The sequence below is a fragment of the Oryzias latipes genome, chromosome 2 (genome assembly GCF_053564925.1).
Source record: "Oryzias latipes strain Hd-rR chromosome 2, Olatipes_Hd-rR_3.1".
Taxonomy (NCBI): Eukaryota; Metazoa; Chordata; class Actinopteri; order Beloniformes; family Adrianichthyidae; genus Oryzias; species Oryzias latipes.
This window is the reverse complement of record NC_136238.1, coordinates 34,974,941-34,996,538: the sequence shown is the minus strand read 5'-3', so window position 1 is coordinate 34,996,538 and position 21,598 is coordinate 34,974,941. Positions and strand designations below refer to the sequence as shown.

At 39.8% G+C, this 21,598-nt stretch overlaps 4 protein-coding genes across 4 annotated transcripts in view; 1 reads left to right on the top strand and 3 right to left on the bottom strand.

Annotated features, from left to right (window-relative positions):
* LOC144987275 (uncharacterized) overlaps positions 1–21,598 on the top strand; it is a 371,740-nt gene that overhangs the window by 253,774 nt on the left and 96,368 nt on the right. The window lies entirely within an intron of this gene.
* The window catches only part of LOC144987279 (uncharacterized), a 141,155-nt gene that overhangs the window by 50,750 nt on the left and 68,807 nt on the right, over positions 1–21,598 (bottom strand). The window lies entirely within an intron of this gene.
* Positions 1–21,598, bottom strand: part of LOC144987842 (uncharacterized) — a 78,417-nt gene that overhangs the window by 17,516 nt on the left and 39,303 nt on the right. The window lies entirely within an intron of this gene.
* Positions 1,556–17,101, bottom strand: LOC144987891 (uncharacterized). Its single transcript, XM_078937670.1, has 3 exons — positions 16,680–17,101; positions 7,728–8,432; positions 1,556–4,229 (listed from the first exon to the last, which is right to left on the bottom strand). Exons 1-3 carry the CDS (start codon positions 16,822–16,824, stop codon positions 4,093–4,095), a joined length of 987 nt encoding a protein of 328 aa, XP_078793796.1. The 5' UTR covers positions 16,825–17,101; the 3' UTR covers positions 1,556–4,092.

Sequence of the window (21,598 nt, the reverse complement as noted above, 5' to 3'; positions counted from 1 at the left end):
AAACAACCAGAATCTAGGAGGAGGTTTTTTCAGCATTGAGATCAGGATTTAGCATGAGCTTCAATCCCATTTTGGTTCAATCCAAATGTTTACCGTCATATTCAGGAGTTCAACTCTGAAAGCCACCATGACATCAGAGACATTAAAGACCCTGTTACCTAGCAACCAAACACAACAAACTGTAGACTATTCAAACTGGACATTTAGGGGCAACAATTCTTTTCTAACTCAAGTTTTTATGAAAAATCCAAATGATGGAAACAGATTGTGTAAAGGAAATGAGGATCTATTGGTGAGTCACAGTCCTGGAAACATGAGTTGTGCTCTGATGAAGACGCCTGATCCAAATGTGGATTTTTGAAATGTTCTTCATGAGATTCAAACTGATTGAAGCTTTGAATTAAAGGTGTCAACACATTTCTGCATTGGATTCATTCTGTTTCAGTGTCTAAGGTTGGTTTTGTGGCAGAAACCAAGTTTTTGTTGAACAGTAGCGTTTGAAAAAGCAGAAAGTGGCTTTGAAGATGGTCAGGAGAACTTCTTTGAAGAGGAGGACTTCTCCAAACAACCACAACCTTAGAGGAAGTTTTCTGAGCATTCATAGAATGCTTTTACAATGACTCATCATTTTCCACAATAAGCTAATGAGTTTTTCCAAATGCATGCTGGATATTCTTAGTTCTAGCTTGGAAAGCACTTTGTGGGATTTCCCTGGAAAACCTGCTTTATCAATCATTTTGGTCTCTTTTTCTTCTTCTAAGTTCCAGCTTGGTGAGTGTGCAGGTCGCCATGGCAACCAGTGTCCAGGTCAAAGGGAGGACCACGGCCATCCAGTCTCCAGGCTTTTGGATTGATTTGGATTTGAAAAGCATTTGTTTCCCACATTTTAATAGTAGAATTCAACACGGGACATATAGAGGATTGTAAGAATCCACAACAAAAATAGAAACAACCAAATAATCCTCCTCCCCTTAAAACATGCATTTGACTCTGAACAAGTTTAAAACAAATCCAAGCAAAGACCAGCGCTGGGGCTCCTGCTAGTTTCTTTTAGAAGAGCCTGCCTATTCTATACTATAGTTTTCATTAAACATATTTCCTTAAAACAAACACAGCTTGTCTGAATAAGATGAGTTGGCATTTTTATAAAAATTTGTAAATTAATAAAAAGGGTAAAAACAAATAAGCAAACAAAAATCCTATATTGAACTGAACTGTTTCTTTAATGTAGTGAAACATTAATTTGTCGCTTTTGTTTATTTCAGTCCAATTTTTTTTAATGGCAATTATTAATAGTAACTTTATCTCTGCTCTAAATAACATTTGGCATTTTTCATTTAATATAGAAATGAATTAAGAGAGTAAAAACAAACGAACAAACAAAAAACCATTGTAATTTTAAAAACAGTTTTTTATTGTAGTGAAATTTTAATTTGTCACTTTTAATTAGTGTGAAGAAACTGGATTTTCTAGAAAGGACTGTATTTGTGTTAGTTCGTAACCCCGTCAGTTTCTTGCACACAGAAATAATGAATAACGACTCAGAGACAGTTACTTAGCTTTTGTGGAGGTTTTACTTCGCACAAACACGAAGGGGACAGACAGATGAACATGGTACATTCAAAGTCCGAACCAACGAGCTCAGGGATGGGCTTTGGTATAAATACCCTGCATTTGCATATTCAGAAGATCGTCCGATGGGCTTCGTGTGAAAAACACGCCCACAGGTTACTGGTGGAGAGAACCTCCAAGGCTAAAGTGAAGATAAGTCTGAGGCCTGCTCAGCAGAAAACATGCACAGAAAAGAGGGAGTATGGGAAGAAACTGTTAGAACAATAGCTTAGCTGTGCTTTCTTCAAATGTAATATAATTTTGAGATGACAATACATGCTCAGTGAAATAAGTTTAAACCATTAGTGTAATAAAAGTTAAAGGCAGTTTCTAACTATTCTTCACAATTAGTTTAAAACAATGTTTTTTACATATGGGATCTATTAGTCGTTACCTTAACTCAAGAATTACAATGCAACATTCTCTCCAGAAAATGGGGTTAGTGTTTAATTTAAAATTTTAGGCACCTCACCTCCCCCTATCGCTGTGCAGCTTAGTTTGCTTCTGCTTGCCGATTGGACCAACAAGAGCGCACAGTCTGCCCTCCTGCTGGAACCTTCCATACATGACTGACAGCCACAACAGATGAGACCTGTGGCTGGTAAGCTTTACTGTTCCTTCCAAACTCTATAAAACGCTAATATTTTGCTGAGGTTAACCTCATGTGTTTGTAATTCTAATACCGTGGACTCATAGGGTGTCAATATAGTGCCTAAGGAATTGGGCATCAAAACAGTAAAACAGCGCATCAAAACCTCAAATCTGAGAATCAAAATGCATAAATTGAGAACTAAAACTTGCAACCAAAAGCTATAACCCAAAGCACAATCATATTTCTGAGTGCTCGTTTCTTTTTTTTCGCCATTACGAAATCCTGTTTTTGAGTTGCAGTTTATTTTGAAATCGTATTTTTGAGTTGCGCTTTTATTTTTGCGGTTTTGATACTAAAACCTGTCGAAACGTAAAAACGGTGACATGTCAGTCAAGGGGAGGGGAGGCGGGATATCCCCACATCCAGAAGCTCATTGTCACGTCACATACCCTGATTTTTTGGAACAGAGTCCAGTTTTGGAACCTGCAGAGAAGCAACATCAGCAGAAACCCACACTGTGGGAAAGACTCCACACTTCTGACTGATGTTCATGTCTACTTTATTATTCACAGTAAAGATTGGGACAGAACACTGAGAACCAAAAAGAACAGAGGAACAGTTCTATACAGTTCTGTATGCTAGAAAACATGAATCACAAGAACACCAGACACAAACACCAGTCTGTTTCTTTATCTGAATTTTTTTCTTTACAAAATAGTCATTTGCTCACATCTCAACAATGTATGAACTGCAGTCAGTCTTAGTTTAAAACAATAAAATCAAATGTTCGCTGTGTGTTAGAAATGTATACATATTTGACGTGTTGTCATGGTAACACACAGACTTAAAGCAACTTACACATTGTCTCATTATAAACTACGACCACAATGATTAACTAAGCAACTTTAAACCAAATTATTATATCACAAGAAAACTACCAATAAAAATAAACAAATACTGAATATTGTTTTCTGATTGGGGTTTAGCAAAATGTCTTTAAAAATCAAATCAACAAACAATGCCAGTAGAAATGTTAACTTTAATATGTTGAAAGCCACTCAAGAGATTAAGATTTAACTCTTATGCTACGTACACACCAATGCATGGCACGTTTTTAGAATGCGCTTAATGGGCATTCTTGAACATATTATTCTTTGGCTGCTTGAAATAAATCATTTCAAATCAAATTGTTAAAAAATGCGATGATAGTGCGAGATACTTGCGCATATACCCGCAGTTGGAAGACGCTTGGTGAGAAACATCAAAACAAAAATCTTGTTCCAGACTTTTTCTTTTACAGCTCTATTTCGATTTATGACTTGGTGTCAATGTAGTCGTATGAAATTCCACTTTCAATAAAAAGTCTAAATAAAAGCCTGTAAAACCCCATGTTGCTACGCAGGTTTTTAAGTCAGTTTTCAGGCTCTACGTACAGATCAGACACACTGGCCAGTTGCCAAGGCCAGTGTATAGGGCGCACTTGATTATAGGGTGCAGTTTCCGTCATGGGTGCTTTTTCTGTTTTTAACACATACAAAAGGCGCAACGGATTTTAAGATGCTGATATGTTAACATATACCGGTAAACCATGCATGCTAGTGTGTGTTTAAAAAAGGCAGTGGGAACATAACTGAGTTGGTTGTGATTAATTTTTCAGTCATAAAACAGCATCCAAACAGACTTTTCATGTCCTGTTGTGTGTAATGCTCTTGTTGGTCCTGGTCCCCTTCTTTTTGACAGTGTGACTCACCGAGATGTCAAAAGTAAGTGGCAGCTCGTCTATGTTGGTGATGTGGCACGGCTGAATGAGTTTGTCGACAATCTTTTTACTCCAGTCTGAGTGGAAGATGGACAGCTTTTCCTTGTAATCTGCTGGAAGTTGAATGCCTTCAATTGAATCGTGACTGTAGAGATTTTCTCTGATCGTTAATCCATCGCTCGAGTTGGTTTACCAACATGGGCCACTTCGCCATATTTTCTGCAGAAATTCTTGACTTGTCGGAGTTCATTTTCCAGCTTCCTCCACCTGCGAACCATTCAACTGATGTTGAATTCTCTCACAGCTGCTCGATTCACATGTTCCTCCGCATGGCTGACGGCTTGCAGTTTAAACTGCGCTTTATAAGCATGTATTTTTGCAGTTGCCATTTTTAGGGTTGAAAAAAATGACGTTCTGCTGAATGGACATACCTGCCCTTTTGGGGTGTGTCTTCTTTCACATCCACATTTCTCTCCCCCGTTTTCATGCTGTTTTCTTTTATGTCCTCTGACGAAGTCCCACAATAACACATTAGGTGCACCACCTCATTGGGCGTCCCCAACATCTTTGGGAAAATCTAAGACTTTTAAGTGCCCCTTGTGGTCGTGAAAATATGGTACATATAGTTATGATTCAAAACAATATTTCCCTATATACAGGTACATCTAAAAGAATGAATTTCATGAACGTTTGGTTGTTTTTTTCAAGATACAATAAAATGATCCAATTAAAGCAAATCTTCACTTTATCTGTTCACGTTCTGTATTAAATTTCAGCTTATTTTTGATTATAGAAAAGAGCTACTTTTTAAATATTTTCCACTTTTTATGTCAAGAACTCTGCAGAGTTTTCCTGACTTACCAAAGAAAATATTAAACAAAACCCCTTGCACAGAATGAGTGCTTATGTGTTTTTAAATTATATATAGCGGGGAAAATAAGTATTGAACACGTCAACATTTCTCTCAAAAAACATTTCTAATCGAGCTATTGACACGAAATTTTCACCAGAGGTCGGCATCAACCCAAGTAATGCACACATAGAAAGAAATCCAAACATTTATGTCCATAAATGAAGTTATGTGTAATAAAGTGAAATGGCACAGGGAATAAGTATTGAACACATGAAGAAAAGGAGGGGTAAAAAGGTCTGGCAAGCCAAGAAAGCAGCTGGAGTTTGTCAGTATTCAGAACGTTAACCTGCCCCCTATTTGTGCAAAGTAATATCAGCTGGTATAGTCCTGATTGATGCCTTTTAAAAAGGTTTCTCACCAGCAAGGTGTTGGACAAGAAGCATTGCATGATGGGTAAAAGCAAAGAGCTGTCCAAAGACCTACGCAACCTTATTGTTGCAAAACACACTGAAGGCATTGGTTACAGGTGCATTTCTAAACTTCTGAAAGTTCCAGTGAGTACCATTGGGGCCATCATCCGGAAGTGGAAAGAACACGGCATTACCATAAACCTGCCACGCCCAGGTGCTCCTCGCAAGATTTCAGACAGAGGAGTCAGAACAATCATCAGAAGGGTTCTCCAACAGCCCAGGACCACTCGTGGAGAGCTTCAGAAAGACCTGGAATCAGCAGGTACCGTTGTTTCAAAGAAAGCAAAAAGTAATGCACTCAACTGCCATGGCCTCCATGCACGCACACCATGCAAGACTCCATTTTTGAAGAAGAAGCATATTGAAGCTCGTTTGGAGTTTGCGACACATTTGGATAAACCCATGACATTCTGGGAGAAGATACTCTGGTCAGATGAGACCAAAATTGAACTCTTCGGATGTCATAAGACACAACATGTTTGGAGGAAGAATGGCACTGCACATCACTCCCAAAACACCATACCAACAGTCAAGTTTGGAGGTGGGAGCATCAGGGCGTGGGGCTGTTTTTCAGCATCTGGTACTGGTAGACATATCATTGAAGGAATAATGACAGGAAAAAAAGTATCGAGACATTCTTGATCAGAATCTGCTGTCATCTGCCAGGCTGCTGAAGATGAAAAGAGGGTGGATCTTTCAGCAAGACAACGATCCCAAGCACACAGGCAAGGTAACACTCAACTGGTTGAAGAAAAAGAAAATAAAGCTGCTAGAATGGCCCAGTCAATCACCAGACTTGAATCCAATTGAAAATCTTTGGAAAGAACTGAAGATACGGGTTCAGATAAGAGACCCCCGGAATCTTGAAGATTTGAAGGCAGTTTGTGTGGATGAATGGGCCAAATCACACCTGAGCAATGTATTCCACTGGTTTCTCCATACAGGAGGCGTCTTGAGGCTGTAATCACCAACAAAGGTTTTTGCACTAAGTATTAAATAAATTTCAGTAAGCGTGTTCAATACTTATTCCCTGTGCCATTTCACTTTATTACACATAACTTCATTTATGGACATAAATGTTTGGATTTCTTTCTATGTGCACATTACTTGGGTTGATGCCAACATCTGGTGAAAATTTCGTGTCAATAGCTCGATTAGAAAACTGTTTTTTGAGAGAAATGTTGACGTGTTCAATACTTATTTTCCCCACTGTACATCACTGAAACTTTTGTCACATTCAGTTAAGATAAAGGCTTCTCTTCTGTATGGATTCTTTTGTGTGCTTTGAGACGAGATATTTGACTAAAACTTTTGTCACATTCTTTACAAGAAAAAGGCTTTTCTCCTGTGTGAGTTCTCATGTGTGTTTTGAGATGAGATATTTGATTAAAACTTTTTTTACATTCTTTACAAGAAAAAGGCTTTTCTCCTGTATGAGTTCTCATGTGTGTTTTGAGACTAGATACATGACTAAAACTTTTGTCACATTCTTTACAATCAAAAGGCTTTTCTCCTGTGTGACTTCTCATGTGTCTTTTGAGATTAGATAAGCAATTGAAACTTGTATCACATTTTTTACAAAAAAAGGTTTCTCTCATGTATGAGTTCTCAGGTGTCTCTTTAGGGCAAATAAATGACGAAAACGTTTATCACATTCTCTACAAGAAAAAGGCTTTTCTCCTGTATGAATTCTCATGTGACTTTGGAGATCAGATATACGACTAAAACCTCTGTCACATTCCTTACAAGAAAAAGGCTTTTCTCCTGTATGAGTTCTCATATGTCTTTGGAGATCAGCTACACGAATGAAACCTCGGTTACATTCATTACAAGAAAAAGGCTTTTTTTCTGTGTGATTTCTCATGTGTATTTTAAGATTATATTTCTGACCAAAGCATTTGTCACATTCTTTACAAGAAAAAGGCATGTCGTCTGAATGAGTTCTCATGTGTCTTTTGAGATTATATATTTGAGTAAAACTTGTATCACAGTCATTACAAGAAAAAGGCTTTTTTTCTGTGTGAGTTCTCATGTGTATTTTAAGATTATATTTTTGACCAAAGCTTTTGTCACATTCTTTACAAGAAAAAGGCATGTCGTCTGAATGAGTTCTCATGTGTCTTTTGAGATTATATATTCGAGTAAAACTTGTATCACATTCTTTACAAGAAAAAGGCTTCTCTCCTTTGTGGGTTTGCATATGTGATTTGAGAGAACTTATTTCACTAAAACTTGTATGACATTTTTTACAAGAAAAAGTCTTCCCCCTTTTATGGATTCTTGTATTAAGTCTAAACTGAGACAAGTTACCAAAACTTGGGATCTTCTGCTGTCTGTTGTGTGGGTCTATCTTTTCATCTGTAATTGAAGTGGCTTTTTCATAATGACTGTCAGTTACGTTAAAGCTCTGCTGATTGTTTAGATCTGCTTCTCTGTTCTCACCTTCCTCATAAGTAGGAATCTCCATCAAGGTATCAGTCTCCTGCTTCAGATCAAGCTGATCTCCATCCTGACTGATGAAGAGATCATCTGCCTCCTCTTTAATCTTTGAGGGTTCTGGTCCCCCCACTTTCTTTTCAATTTGTGAATGTCCTGGTTCCTCCTCCTCTTTTAACTGTAGTGGTTCTGATTCCTCCTGTTCTTCTTTGATCTGTGGCAGTTCTGGTTCCCGATGTTCCTCTTTAATCTGTGGTGCTTCTTGTTCCTCTTTAATTTGTGGTGGTTCTGGTTCCTCTTGTTCCTCTTTAATCTGTGGTGGTTCTGGTTCCTCTTGTTCCTCTTTAATCTGTGGTGCTTCTTGTTCCTCTTTAATCTGTGGTGGTTCTGGGTCCTCTTGTTCCTCTTTAAACTGTGGTGGTTCTGGTTCCTCTTGTTCCTCTTTAATCTGTGGTGGTTCTGGTTCCTCTTGTTCCTCTTTAATCTGTGGTGGTTCTGGTTCCTGCCGTTCCTGTTTAATCTGTGGTGGCTCTGGTTCTTCTTGTTCCTCTTTAATCTGTGGTGGTTCTGGTTCCTCCTGTTTTTTAATCTGTGGCAGTTCTGGTTCTTGTTGTTCCTCTTTAATCTGTGGTGGTTCTGACTCCTCCCGTTCTCGGAAAAACTTCTGCTGGTTGCAAAAAGCCTTTTCAGTCATATATTGCTGGGGGAGAACTGTAGGGACATAAACACAGAAAGGAGCCCCTTTTATACTTTCAAAAGACTACACATCTTGTCAAACAGCAATAAATAAAAAAGATTTGCAGTAAAAAAAAAAAAAAAAAAAAAAAAAAAAATCGCATAAAATGTTTTTTCTTTTAAAAAAGACTACTTAGATGTCATTCAAAGTTAAGAAATCGAGTTATTTTGGTCTTTTAGTCTTCGGTGAATCAAAGAAACGCTAAACCTCTCGACCCCTGAATTTATTCATGAGAAAAATTACATTGAGATCCATAATTTGACTATAGCATATAAACAGACATATATTTAAGTTTTAATAAATTAATACATTTGTAACAATAAGGATCTATGAGGAAAAAATCCTGTTACCATTTCTAGCATGAACTCAAACTTTATTGATTTGTATAGCGTCTTTCATTCCGGTTAGGCACACAAAGTACCTAACATAAAAGCAATAAAAATAGCCATAAAATATTATAAATACTAATTAAAAGCAGAGAACAAAAGACAATCACACAGGATTTGCACACTTCCCTCACCAGATTCCTCCCTCCACCCCCCAGTTCTCCCAATAGAACCCTGAAAGCAAAATAGGAACTGTAGCTCAAAAAAATTCAGCTGGCTTGACACCGACGTGCAGAAACGGTTTTATGTAGAGGTGGTAGAAAAAATTCATTTCGGCAATATATCGTGATAATTCATTTGTTGATCTTGTATCAATTTAAAAAGCTGTCAGGACGATATGTATTTAATTATTTATGAGTGTCCTTCAGTGTCTGCGTCTAGTTTTCCACTTAAACCTCCAACCCCTGGTTGGCAGCAGAGCACACTGAGCCTCTTTGAGCAGCTCTACACACACACAAAACATCAAAATCTCAGTGAGAAGCAGCTTTTTTTGTTTTTATGAGACATGCACTACTTTGATTTTAGTTAGGATGGGTACCGAACTGAATCTCTGTGCCAGGATTAAGTCTTGAAGTATTGGAAAAGCTGCATTAAGCAATATTGGTATAACACTTTATTTCCTCAATCATACTCTTAAAACATTATTGGTTAAGGCATATTCGTTTTTTTATACTTAAAAATATTTTTTTGTGGAAATCAGAAAATGTTCAATTTTCCCTTTATATATTTTAAGTTACCAAAATAATACAGTTGCAGTGCTTAACATTGTGGGGCGGCTGTGGTGCAGCGGTAGGGCGGTCGACCCATGATCGTAACATTGCGGGTTCGATTCCCGCCTTGCACGCCCATGAGTCGAAGTGTCCTTGGGCAAGACACTAAACCCCACCTTGCCTCTGGTGGTAGGCGGGCGCCTGTGTTTGGCAGCGGAGCGACCACCAGTGTGTGAATGTTTGAGTGAATGTGTGTGTGACTGGGTGAATGGGTCTGTGACTGTAAAGCGCTTTGTCCTTGTAGGAAGAAAGGCGCTATATAAGTATACGCCATTTACCATTGTGATCATTCAACTAAAAGAGTTTTACAAATTTATTTCAATGAAAGACATAGTAATATTCAGGTACAGTTTTTTTTCTAAGTCATACTTTGTGTTCCAGTACAATATTGGGATATGTATTGTATTGCCAGACTCTTCCCCCTACACACCCTGAGTATAATGGGGCGGCCGTGGTATAGGGCGGTCAACCCATGATCGTAAGATTACAGGTTCGATTCCCACCTTGCAAGCCCATGTGTCCTTGGGCAAGACACCGAACCCCACCTTGCCTCTGGTTAAAGGCTCGCGCCAGTGTTCGGCAGTGGAGCCGCCATCAGTGTGTGGATGTGTGTGTGCATGGGTGAATGTGACTGTGACTGTAGGCGCTGCAGAATTTCATTGATTTCGTCAAGGTATTCATTATTGACTTCTGCTGTCTCAACATCAAACGTGAATATTATTCTTAACCATGCTGGATATGAGTCTAATGCAGGAAAGTATCCGTCGAGAGACTTTGCAAGCTCATCTAAGTGCGTGACAATTGCTTGTTTCATTTCCCTGGGTACAGACATTTCACCAATTCCAGACACATCTTCGATCTTACTAACACAGTTGTCAAGAAGGGGAAAATTTGCCAAGTGATTGTTCTCTGTTTGTCGTTTCCATAATAGTAGCTTTTTTTTGAAAAGCCATCAGGTTTTCTTTTGCTTCCATAATGTTGACTCCACCTCCCTGCAACTGCTGATTAAGGTGATTGAGAGCTGCGAATATATCAGCCATGTACGCGAAATGAAAATGTTTTTTGAAGCACTCTGCATGACAACGTTAATGCAATTCCACAAACAAGACAAAAACACAATTCAGCACCTGTCCCCGGTATAACCACTGCACATTAGAATGGTACAGAAGTACCTCAAATTCAGCGCCCATTTCTCTGCTCAGCTCACTGAAGATGCGATGGCTCAGAGCACTATTTCACTCATAGTTCATATATTCCACTAAAGTTTTAAATACTTCTGCCAATTTTGGATTCAAAGCTTTTGTTACCAACGCATGCATGACTGTTCAGAATACAATGCATAACAGTATGTGGTGCAGCGGCTTTTACTAGCCTACCAAAACCAGACTTTCTTCCCAGCATGACTGGACCTTTATCCGTACAAACTGCAGAAAGATGGTGCTCCAAGGGTGAGGGGGTGGAGGGTCTAGCCTGCGATGCGCCTTGGGGGGGGGGGGCTACTTGGCAGCGGCCCCCCTCCTATGGTTGCCGTATGGAGTGGGCCCCCCCTCTTTCGGTTTTATTTGCACCTTAGACATGTAGGGTCCTTGGTAGGGGGGTGCTTGGACATCACTGCAAGCAAGCAGCAGATGTCCTCCTAGCACCCTACCCGCCAATTTTAACAGCACCTTAGACATTTAGGGCCCCTTGGTGGGGAGGGTGAGGGGACATCACTGTGAGTAATCAGATGTCCCCTTAGTGCCCTACTCGCCAATTTTAACTGCACCCCCCTTAGTACACACACCCCTCCCCCTTCAATATATACATTCCAACATAAACACACACACCCTCTCAAACACACATACACGCAGACACATTTTGCAAAGAAGGTGGGAACTGGGTCCATCTGTCCCCTACCCCTTCCCTGGTGGGGGGTGCGGGCCCCTTGGCAGCGGCGACCGTGTCCCCTGGGTGCCGGCTTCCTGGGCCCGGCGATGCTCTCTCCGCGCGGTGGGGGGGGTTCACATTACACCTGAGCCGGGGTGTTCGTGTCCCTGGGGGGTGGGTCCTGGTCCTTGCCCCTGAGCGCTGGGCCCCGCCAAACTTCCAACAGTGGCCGAGCCTGGTCGGGCCATATTTACAACACCCCTTGTGGGCCCCCTTTTTTCCCCGGGGTTCCCCCCCTCCTGGGCGGGGGCGGCGGGCCCCTGCCTTGCTCTTCCCTGGACCAACCCTGGGCCGGGTGGGTGGCTGCCTGGAGTGCAGAGCGGGTCTCCCCTGGGGGGTCCTGGCTCGTACCTGGGGTTGGGGCGGGGGGATCCCCGGAACTCCTGGGTGGTGGTGGGGTGCTCGTCTGGGGCTGTGGGCGTCCTTCTCCGGTGGGGCCCTGCGTTGGGCTCTCCCGGCGCGGCGGGAGGGCTGCTTTTCTGGTTGGGCTGGGGCGGCGCTCTCTATCCCTCCGCGCCTCCCTGCTCTCTGGCTCTGGGGGCCTCGCGGCGGTCCTGCTGGCCCCGGCCTGGGTGGCGGTCTTGGTCGCCCGGGGGGCGGTTGTTCCCTACCTGTTCCCGTGTGGCGTTGGGGGGATTCTGGCTGCTGCTGCGGCGGGGGTCTTGGGGTGGGGATGGCTGGGCACTCTCCTTCCTTCTTTTCACGTTCCACCATCCATTTTAGAAGAATATAAACACTCACCTGAGCACAGGTGTTAGCTCACCTTTGCATTAACAGTTTGCATGATTGAATGACTGAAATATTTCACAATAGTTGGTTTTAAGGCATAAGTATGCGTGTGAACACTATCTGTTTTGTGTGCATGTCGACATGTGGACATTTTTGCAGCCAACAGGTGTGTAAATAACATTTGAGAGTGTGTGTGGACAGGCCCCACCCTTTTTGGTACTACCACTGAACCTTACCGTAATGATAAACAACCAGTAAACTTGTTGCTTTATGCTGCTTCATGGTCTTATCCCCCTTCCCCTCCTACTATCACCCTCCTACCCCCCCCCCTCTAACATCCCTCTCTTCTTCCCTTCTTTCCTTTTCCGTCCGGTCCAACACCAAAGATTTTCAGACATGATTGAAATTAATAAAGTTTGGCCTCGATTACAAAAGGGGTTTATTCAGACATACCTTTGGTTTGTCTGAAGATTAATAACGCCTATTGTTAAAGTAAAATATGTCCAACACAAGAGGCCCTCAGCTCTCATCTGCCTGCCCAGCTGTTGGACAGGACAAGTTAAAAAAAATAAATAAATAAAAAAACAAAAAAAAGAAAGATGGTGCTCCCACAAAAGATTATTGTCTCTAAAGAAGTCTTCCAACTGCTTCTTCACATCGGCTGCCTTAGTTGTTGTTGTTGTAAGATGCTTACAAAATAAAAACTCTTCTTTTATCATGTCGTCTTTCACGTACCGCACAAAAACAGGAAGCTGGCTTAGATTAGCAATGTCTGTAGTCACGTGGAGTTGAAGGCTGAATTTTGCCGGGCTTGAAATCAGATCTGGATTACTTGAGCCAAGATGTCTTTACTCGTGTCCTCTATTCTGTCACTGATGGTGTCATTTCAAAGAGGAATTTGGGATCATTTACCTTCCGCCGCTGTTCCGAGGATCAGATTCACCATCTTTAACGCAACTGGTTTCACTACTGTTTCACCAATGGAGTGTGGCTTGCTCTGCTTTGCGATCAACTTCATATGATGCTGTGAGGATCGGTTTATTGATGGATACAAATACAAGAGTAGGCAGAGTGGCATTATCATGGAATCTGACTCTCTCCACCTTGAATTCAGCTTTCTTTGCATTCTTATATTCACCGTCTCCATGCAGCTTCTCGAAGTGTTCCTTTAGTTTTGCCAGGGGGCGGGGCTAGAGTTGCTCAACTTGGCATTGCAAATCATGCAGATAAGACGCTGACTCCCATCCTGTTCTGTGATACATGAGAATCAAAGTTTTTGGACTAAAGATAAACAGAATCAACTTTAGGTCAGTGAATCACAATATTCAAAATGAACCAATATCAACCGTGGATCATATCAGTAACCAAAAATTATAATATAAATCAAATTGTTGATAAATGAATCATTACACCCCTAATGCAGGGGAGAATAAATCTTTACTGTAAAACAAAATGCAGACGGGGCTTTGTGGGAAAAAATATTTGAATTAATTACTGTACTAAAGAACTTAATAAAAGCAGAAAATGCACATCCTTCATTCTTGTTTTCTTTTCTACTAAACGTAGCTTTTAATTATTCTTTTGTCTAAATAAAAAAAGTAACTTTAACAAAAATGTTTTATTTCTTTTGGCGTTTATAAATAGTTTATTTTTAGTTTACATGTGTCACTTCACCTTAATGCTGTTTCTTTCATTTTGTTAATTATATTTAAATTTAACTTCAAGTTTCTCAAAAGTGATAAAGTCGCAAATAGAACTTTTCCTTCAAACAGAAATTGTCAAAACGAGCCGTTTCTTTTATAGAGATGAACCAAACACTGAAATCTCTGACTTTAAATCCTTTGTTCTCCAACAAAAACCTTGAAGGAGAAATAAACTGTTAATGAATATTTTCAAACTGTTAGAACTGATGTTTGTGTTTGTTGTGCTTCATGTTAACAGCAGTGCAGTAAGAGACGCTGTCACATTAACCCAATGCATCATGGGAGTTGTAGTGAAGAGCAGTGGTGCTGATGCCGGACAGTCTCGTCTCCGAGCGTCATTACTTTGTTCACTTGTTACACGGTCTGACACCAGATCCCACAGGAAGCTAATAGAGCTGAACGGATGATAATTGATCCGAACAGATTAGTCGCCCTGTTTCTGCACAGACGTGGAGCAGCGCGGTAGAAATATGCAGAAGGGTGCAGGAAAAGTTGGCTTTTATTATTGTGCGAGTTACACCACAGTTGTTGAATGGATTGAAGAAGCTTGAGCTAACATGTCTGCTTGGAGCAGCGAGGCAACTAGACAGACTCTGGCAATTGCAATTTTGTTGTGCTGTTGTACCGAGTGTGACTGTACAATGACAATAAAGCTTTATCTTATCTTATCTTATCTTATCTTATCTTATCAATGACAAAAGGGAACCTGACGTGTTTGTCAAAAATTTTGTCCGACTGTTGTTTTCAGATACAAATGCTGAGGACTTTGATGGATTTTAGCATGCTGTTTTATGTTAAAATAAATCACAACCATCTCAGATTTGCTCCTGAAGCCTTTTTAAACACACACCGAATGTCTGTGTGTGCTGAGACCGGAGTCTGCACTTGCGCATGTTCAGTAAGGAGGGAGGGAGACAGTCAGCACACGTGAGTGTGTGAGCATTCAGTTTGTGTTACTCAGTTACGGAGAACAGTCATAATAAGGGTTTCCTCTTAAACAGGGGTGTCAAACTCATTTTGGTCCGGGGGCCACATTCTGATCTCAAGTGGGACGGACCAGTAACGTAAAGGAAAAATAACAGCTTTGTTTTAGTTTTTTTTACTCAGTTGGAAAAAAAAATGCCTCAACCAACATGATAGCCTGATCACTTGGGGCCAATGGATCACGAATAAAATTAAATTCAATTAAAAAAAAGTTGGTCTATTTAATTTTATACAGACTGAATATTTTACATCTGACACTGAAGCAATACAGAAACTTTTCCTTATGGTAAGTCTCTTAGTGCTGAATGTTATATTATTTGAGCATTGCAACCTGTTGATGTCATACCAAGCATGGGGGTTTTGCATTCAGCTTCGTGAAAGAAAAAAAAAACTGTCCATTTTTCCTGGACAGCTCTTTACTCCACTTTACTTTTTGACAACATTTTGGTCATTAGGGTGTTGCTACTGATCATCCTTATAGCAAGATAACAGCGGTAAGGCTCATAGGGAACCAAAGTGCATCTTACCCAGACACAGAGCTGTTAGGTTTCACTTTTGGCACATGCAGAGATATGCTGTTTCAACTGTTTTGTGTTTCCTTTGCTCCCTCGAGTGGCGGAATTGCGCATTTCGGTTATTTCTTTTAAAAAATCATAACTCGCCACAGGAATGGACTAGAAATTTGCTTTCTTTTTTAAATACCCTTATGATTTTTACTCTTCGTGTGTGGGCCGGACTAAACCACCTGGAGGGCCGGATACGGCCCGCGGGCCGTATGTTTGACACCCCTGCAGAGACTGGTTCTTTTATTAACCCACTCTGGAGGCTCTGAGGGTCCGAACGGGGCATTAACGTGCCAGCGCCTTAACACCCGGTGGGCCTTTTGCTAGTGTCAAAGACTGAAAAATGCCCCATAACTGAGACCGGGCCCTATAACTCGGTGTGCCCTATGGTCATGAAAATACGGTACTCAAGTTGAAACCAAAACCTTTTTTGATAAACACAGAGATGATATTATGCTGATTATTTTTTTTCTCGCAGCACACCTAACCATCTCTCACAGGACACTAGTGTGCTGAGGAACACTGATTGATAGAGGCTGTTTTATTTTTGGAGTAATCCCAGTGATGTGCAATATGATTCATTTTTTTAATGTTTATAAGACTCAAAGATGATATTAACAATAACAGGGTTTAAGAAAAATCTAATTCCTCTGATATGTTTCAAAAGGACACACTCAGGAGGTCACACACCAAGAAATTAACTTATTGTTAAAAATGATGCCAGGAGTCCAGCTCTAAAAAATGGACAAAAGAGCAAAGAAAATGGAATTATTTGATTTATTTCTAATTATAAATATTTTCAGGCTTTGTTGTTTCGTTCTGCAGCATGGTCATATTTGTATAATTTTGACAAAGCTTTTTTATGGAGACTAAAATATTATACATTAATTAAGGTTTAACTTGATTTATTCAGGATTAATATTCCTGTATATTTTTATTCATTTTAATATCGAAAATACAGGTTAAAGGATTAAATGTTTAGCTTTAGTGTGTTCAGTAAATGTTTATCTTGTTCAGCCCAAAACCTAAAGAGTGTTTTTTATTTTAGCCCTTGGCTGTGCGACTGAGTTTAAATAGCAATCCAGATAGCAGCTCAGACGAAGAAAAACAAAGACGTTCATGGGTCTATGTGTCTGCAGGTGGATGCAGCAGTGAACGTACCAACTATGTGTAGCTGAAGCTGTGGGTTCCAGCTGCTATCCAGCAGTCTGCGCTGACGACAGAGCTCCTCCTCGTTCTGGACGATGGTTCCTTCAGCAGCAGAAAGTTGTTCTCTGACAGAACCTTCCTGAGGTTCTGAAGACATGGTTCCTGCTCCGATCTTCAGCTCCAACTCCCACAAACACCGCCGTCCACTTCACTGCAGCTCCGATCGATCATCTGCTAGTCTCACAATCACAACAATCCTCGTTGTCTTTCCGTTCAACACTTCTTCACTCATTTACGACACTTTGGAAAATGCTGAGAGTTCCACACGAACCACGTATCGTCCTTTCTGTCCAAAAACCTCACAAACGTCCCAACAAAACACCGCCAACCTCTCAACACAAGCTAACGCTGCTAGCCTGCTAACAAGCTAACAGCCTCGTGCTGTTTACTTCCGGGTCACGTGCAGAAACTTTATTGAAAAAGAAATAACTGCGTGACTGGATCTCAGTTTGGCTCAACATGCTTTCAGTATTTTCTAAAACAGTTTTAATTCAGTAAATAATACAGAAAAGAACATTAAAATAATAATAATAATATCACACCGTATCTCATTACAATGTTCAGATTTAACGACAAAACAACGAGTCCATCACCTACCTAGGAATGACCATTTCCAAAGATAAAAAAGCCAGATGCCAATTAAGCTTTGATCCAATTATTAATAAAACACAGACAAAGCTGAACCAGTGGCTCCAGAGAGATTTATCATTGAGAGGCAAAGTTTTACTATCTAAAGCTGAGGGAATATCCTGCCTAAGGTACACAGCTTTATCCCTCAATGTTGACAACAAAGTTCTGAAAATCATTGACAAAATGCTATTTAATTTTATTTGGAGGGACACAAACCATTATATAAAAAAACTGTTGTAATGAACACTTATGATAAGGGTGGTCTTAACTTTCTAGACTTCTGTACATTAAATAATACCTTAAAAATAAATCGGCTAAGACATTTTATTAAGAATGCAACTTCATTCTGAAATTTCACACCAAATTACATTTTTCTCCAAATTAGGAGGCAAGAACTTTCTTTTATTTTGTAACTATAATGTGCAAAAGATCCCAATAAAACTTTCCTACTTCCATAAACAAATGTTAATTTCCTGGTCACTCATTTACAAACACAATTACTCTCCACACAAATACTACATATGGAATAACGAAGACATTACTTATACCGGTAGACATAAATCTTTATTTTATCCATCTTGGATTACTCAAAACATCCTTCTGGTTCATCAATTGTTTAGATCAAACAGATCTATGTCACATGAAGAATTCTGCTTCAAATATTGCATCAGAATAACTAAAAGCGAGTTTAACATTGTTTTGAAAGCAATTCCTAAGTGTATAACTATGGTATTCAAAAGCTCATCATTGCAGAGTCCAACTTTATTACCAATTTATCCAACTAAAATAGAAATAGGCCAAATTTGTTTTTCTTCTTCACGTAACACAAATCGCCGTATACGCTCACTCTTCCAGAAGGATGTTGTTTCCATTTCCTAGTAGTTCCTTATTAGAATCATTTAGTTTATCATTTAGAATGGAAATAGATCTGGAATCTACCAACAAAATAATTTTTACTTAATAAAGTGAAAGAAATCTCATTTAAACTAATCCATAAATTCTATCCAACCAAACTATATCTGCAAAGGTTCAAGGAAGATATTGATGTTGCTCTTTTTGTCAAGAACACCCTGAAGATGCTGTACATTTATTTTGGTCGTGTCCCTTTTCCACTTCTCTCTGGTCTAAAGTTGTCATTTCATTTCTGCACACATAGACTCAGACTTCTGCTTGTACTTAGAAAATATTATGTTTGGCATCACCCACTGTCCATCTCATAAAAAGAACAATTATTCATCATTAACCTTGTATTGTTTTTATGCAAATAGAACATTCATGGATCCAAAGTTAAAAATCATACTCCTCATTTTTCTATCTTTATCAAAGAGTTCAAACAATAAATTAAGACAATAAGAAACTCTGACAGTAAGAAAGAAATTAAAACATTTGACCTGTTTGTCAGTTTGAATGTCTTTGTGTAAAAATGTAATATAACGCCCTGGTTTGTTCTTTTCTTGTTGATGTTTTGAATTGTTTTGTATTGAATTGTTACATTCAATAAAGTTTGCATTAAAAATTGACTACAAAAACACTTCAGAGACTAACTAAACCTGATCACATTCGTTTATTGTATTTCTAAACTATAGTAATGAATAAAGAAATTTCTTAAGTAAACAAGGAAACAACAATTAAAAAAGAAAATTTCAAGCAAAAAGATCCTAAAAAACTGTTTCTAAAGAGAATAACTATGACTATAAATAAACATTTAACTGTATAGTTAATAACAAAGACAAGCAATAATATTGAAATTCTCATTACAGTGAAAAAAAGAATAGAAAATTTTACTTAATTTAATTAAAATTAGATTAACAAATTTCTGAAGTATATAACTGAGATGTAACATAATAAAAGAAAAGGGAAAAAAATTTAAAATCTTTGGAATGCAAACATTTTTCACCAACAATCTGCAAAGATTTTAAAGCTGTTTCTTGTTTCTGTGTCTTCTTCAAAGATTTTTTTCAATAAAAAAAACTGGGAAAGATTTAAATAAATTCACCGATTTTTTTCGGGTTAAGAAAAAAAAACACTTAAGATTTCTTTTACAGTACAGACCAAAAGTTTGGACACACCTTCTGATTCAAAGAGTTTTCTTTATTTTCATGACTATGAAAATTGTAGATTCACACTGAAGGCATCAAAACTATGAATGAACACATGTGGAATTCTATACATAACAAAAAAGTGTGAAACAACTGAGAATATGTCATATTGTAGGTTCTTCATAGTAGCCACCTTTTGCTTTGATTACTGCTTTGCACACTTTTGGCATTCTCTGGATGAGCTTCAAAAATGTTGAGAAATGCAGAAATGTGTGCTGCAGATGCCATGTTTGCCACTAGAGGGCAGCACAGCAGCTTCAGTCTTTGTCATTGTTGCTGTGTGAGCCTGAAGGAGCTTCAAAGTGAGCTGCAGCTTGGTTCAGACAAACCTCCACATTCACACACAGATGTGATCCTGAAGAAGTCTGAACAGAACATTTCAGGAGAACTCTTCAGTCCAGAACATGAGCCTGCATTGTTCCTGAAACTGGGATCAGAGTTCTGCTCTCTGCTCCAACAGAACCACCTTCATGAGCTCCTGGTTTCTTCTGGATCCTCCAACATTCAGACGCTCTCTGACTGAGTTCATGTCTGCACAGAAACCTTCAGGATTCTCTTCTTCCACACGTCTTTCACTCTGAAACTCTCTTCTGAATGTGGATCATCTCAGTCAGACGTTCAGCAGCATCAGAGCCGTGCATGTGCTCCTCCTCATGAGTCCTGAAGCTGCACCGTCAGCTGCAGAGCTTCAGAGCTGCTTCTTCTCAGACTTTCCACTTTCTTTGGCTCTCTGGCTCTGATGCTGCTGCTGCTGCAGAAAAACCAGCAGCTGCAGAAAAACTCTGCAGAGACTCAGAGAAAGGATGGAGGCAGCAGATGAAGCTGCTGCAGACTGACAGCTGATGGAACTGAAGCACTTTCTACATTCTAGTTCCAAATGTTCTACAGAATCCATCAGAGGTTGAAAGTCTTCCTCAGTACTCGAGTACTTTAGTTCAGCAGCTCCTCTTTTCCTCTAAGGTGAAGCTTCATGTGGACGACTTCTTCTTTTCTCCTCTTTTCTGGAGCTTGGGCTCCATGCAGTCTGATCAGCTCTGATTTGGGCTTCAGTTGATGTTTGTGATCAGGAACTCTGGATTCTTCTTAGAAGGAGACGTTCTGCCTCTTTAGCAGAGAGCAAAACCTTTCTAGTCAGAGAAATATGGGAGTTCTTTTCATCATATTTGCTGCTTCATTTGATTGACAGCCTCTGCTAAACACAATTGAAGTTTTTCAATGAGTTGAGAAAAATGATTGAAGTTTGAACAAAACTAAAAAGAATTTCTGTGACTTTCAAATCTCTGTCAGAATCAAACACCAGAACTTTGGTTCAACAAGATCTTTTCATTTCATCCAACAAAAGGTCACGTTAACACAACTGATCCAGTTTGTTGACTTGACTTCAACTTTTAAGGCCTCTGAGGAGAGGAGGCTGTCTCCCTATAGACACCTATAGACTTCTATAGAAATAGAGATACTGATGCATTATGGGAAGAAATCCATTTGTAGTTGGATTTGGATCTTTTACTGCACCACAGTTGTCACAAATGTCAATGAAAAGACCTTAAAATGAGGCTTTGAACTTGCTGTTGGCAGAATAGTCCATTACTGCAGGAGGACGGTGGGGGGGGGGGGGGGGGGTAAAACCCTTTTAACTGGTCAGTTTGATGTCATTAAAGTGTTTATTGTTTTTATTTCCAGAGTTCAATAAAATGGTCATTAAATTACTTCAGAATTATTTTATGTATTCAGCTCGAAGCCTCCAAAGTGCTGGGGGCCTCAAGTCCCCTTCCCCCCCCTTAGCGGTGGATAATCATAAACAGGAGAGAGGAGAGGCGGAGTGCTGAATTTGCTGAAATCATTGAATTGATGTCATTCCTGTTTCAGCAAAGTCCTAAAGTCCATTTTTAGCAATTCTTCATGTGACGGTGTAGAACCGTCAGCCGCCGCTGCAGTCACACACGCTAGCACACACACACACGTGCGCATAGACGCGCACGCTCGGACCCGGTAACACGTCATTTACATCAGCTTACCCTTTTCATTCCGTCCCTATCCCTCTGCAGGTAGCCCTGGGTGCACACTAGGTTGCCGACTCACCATCCCCATGCATACATTAACACGAAGCACACACGACGCCAACATTAACGTTGGTTTGTTTAC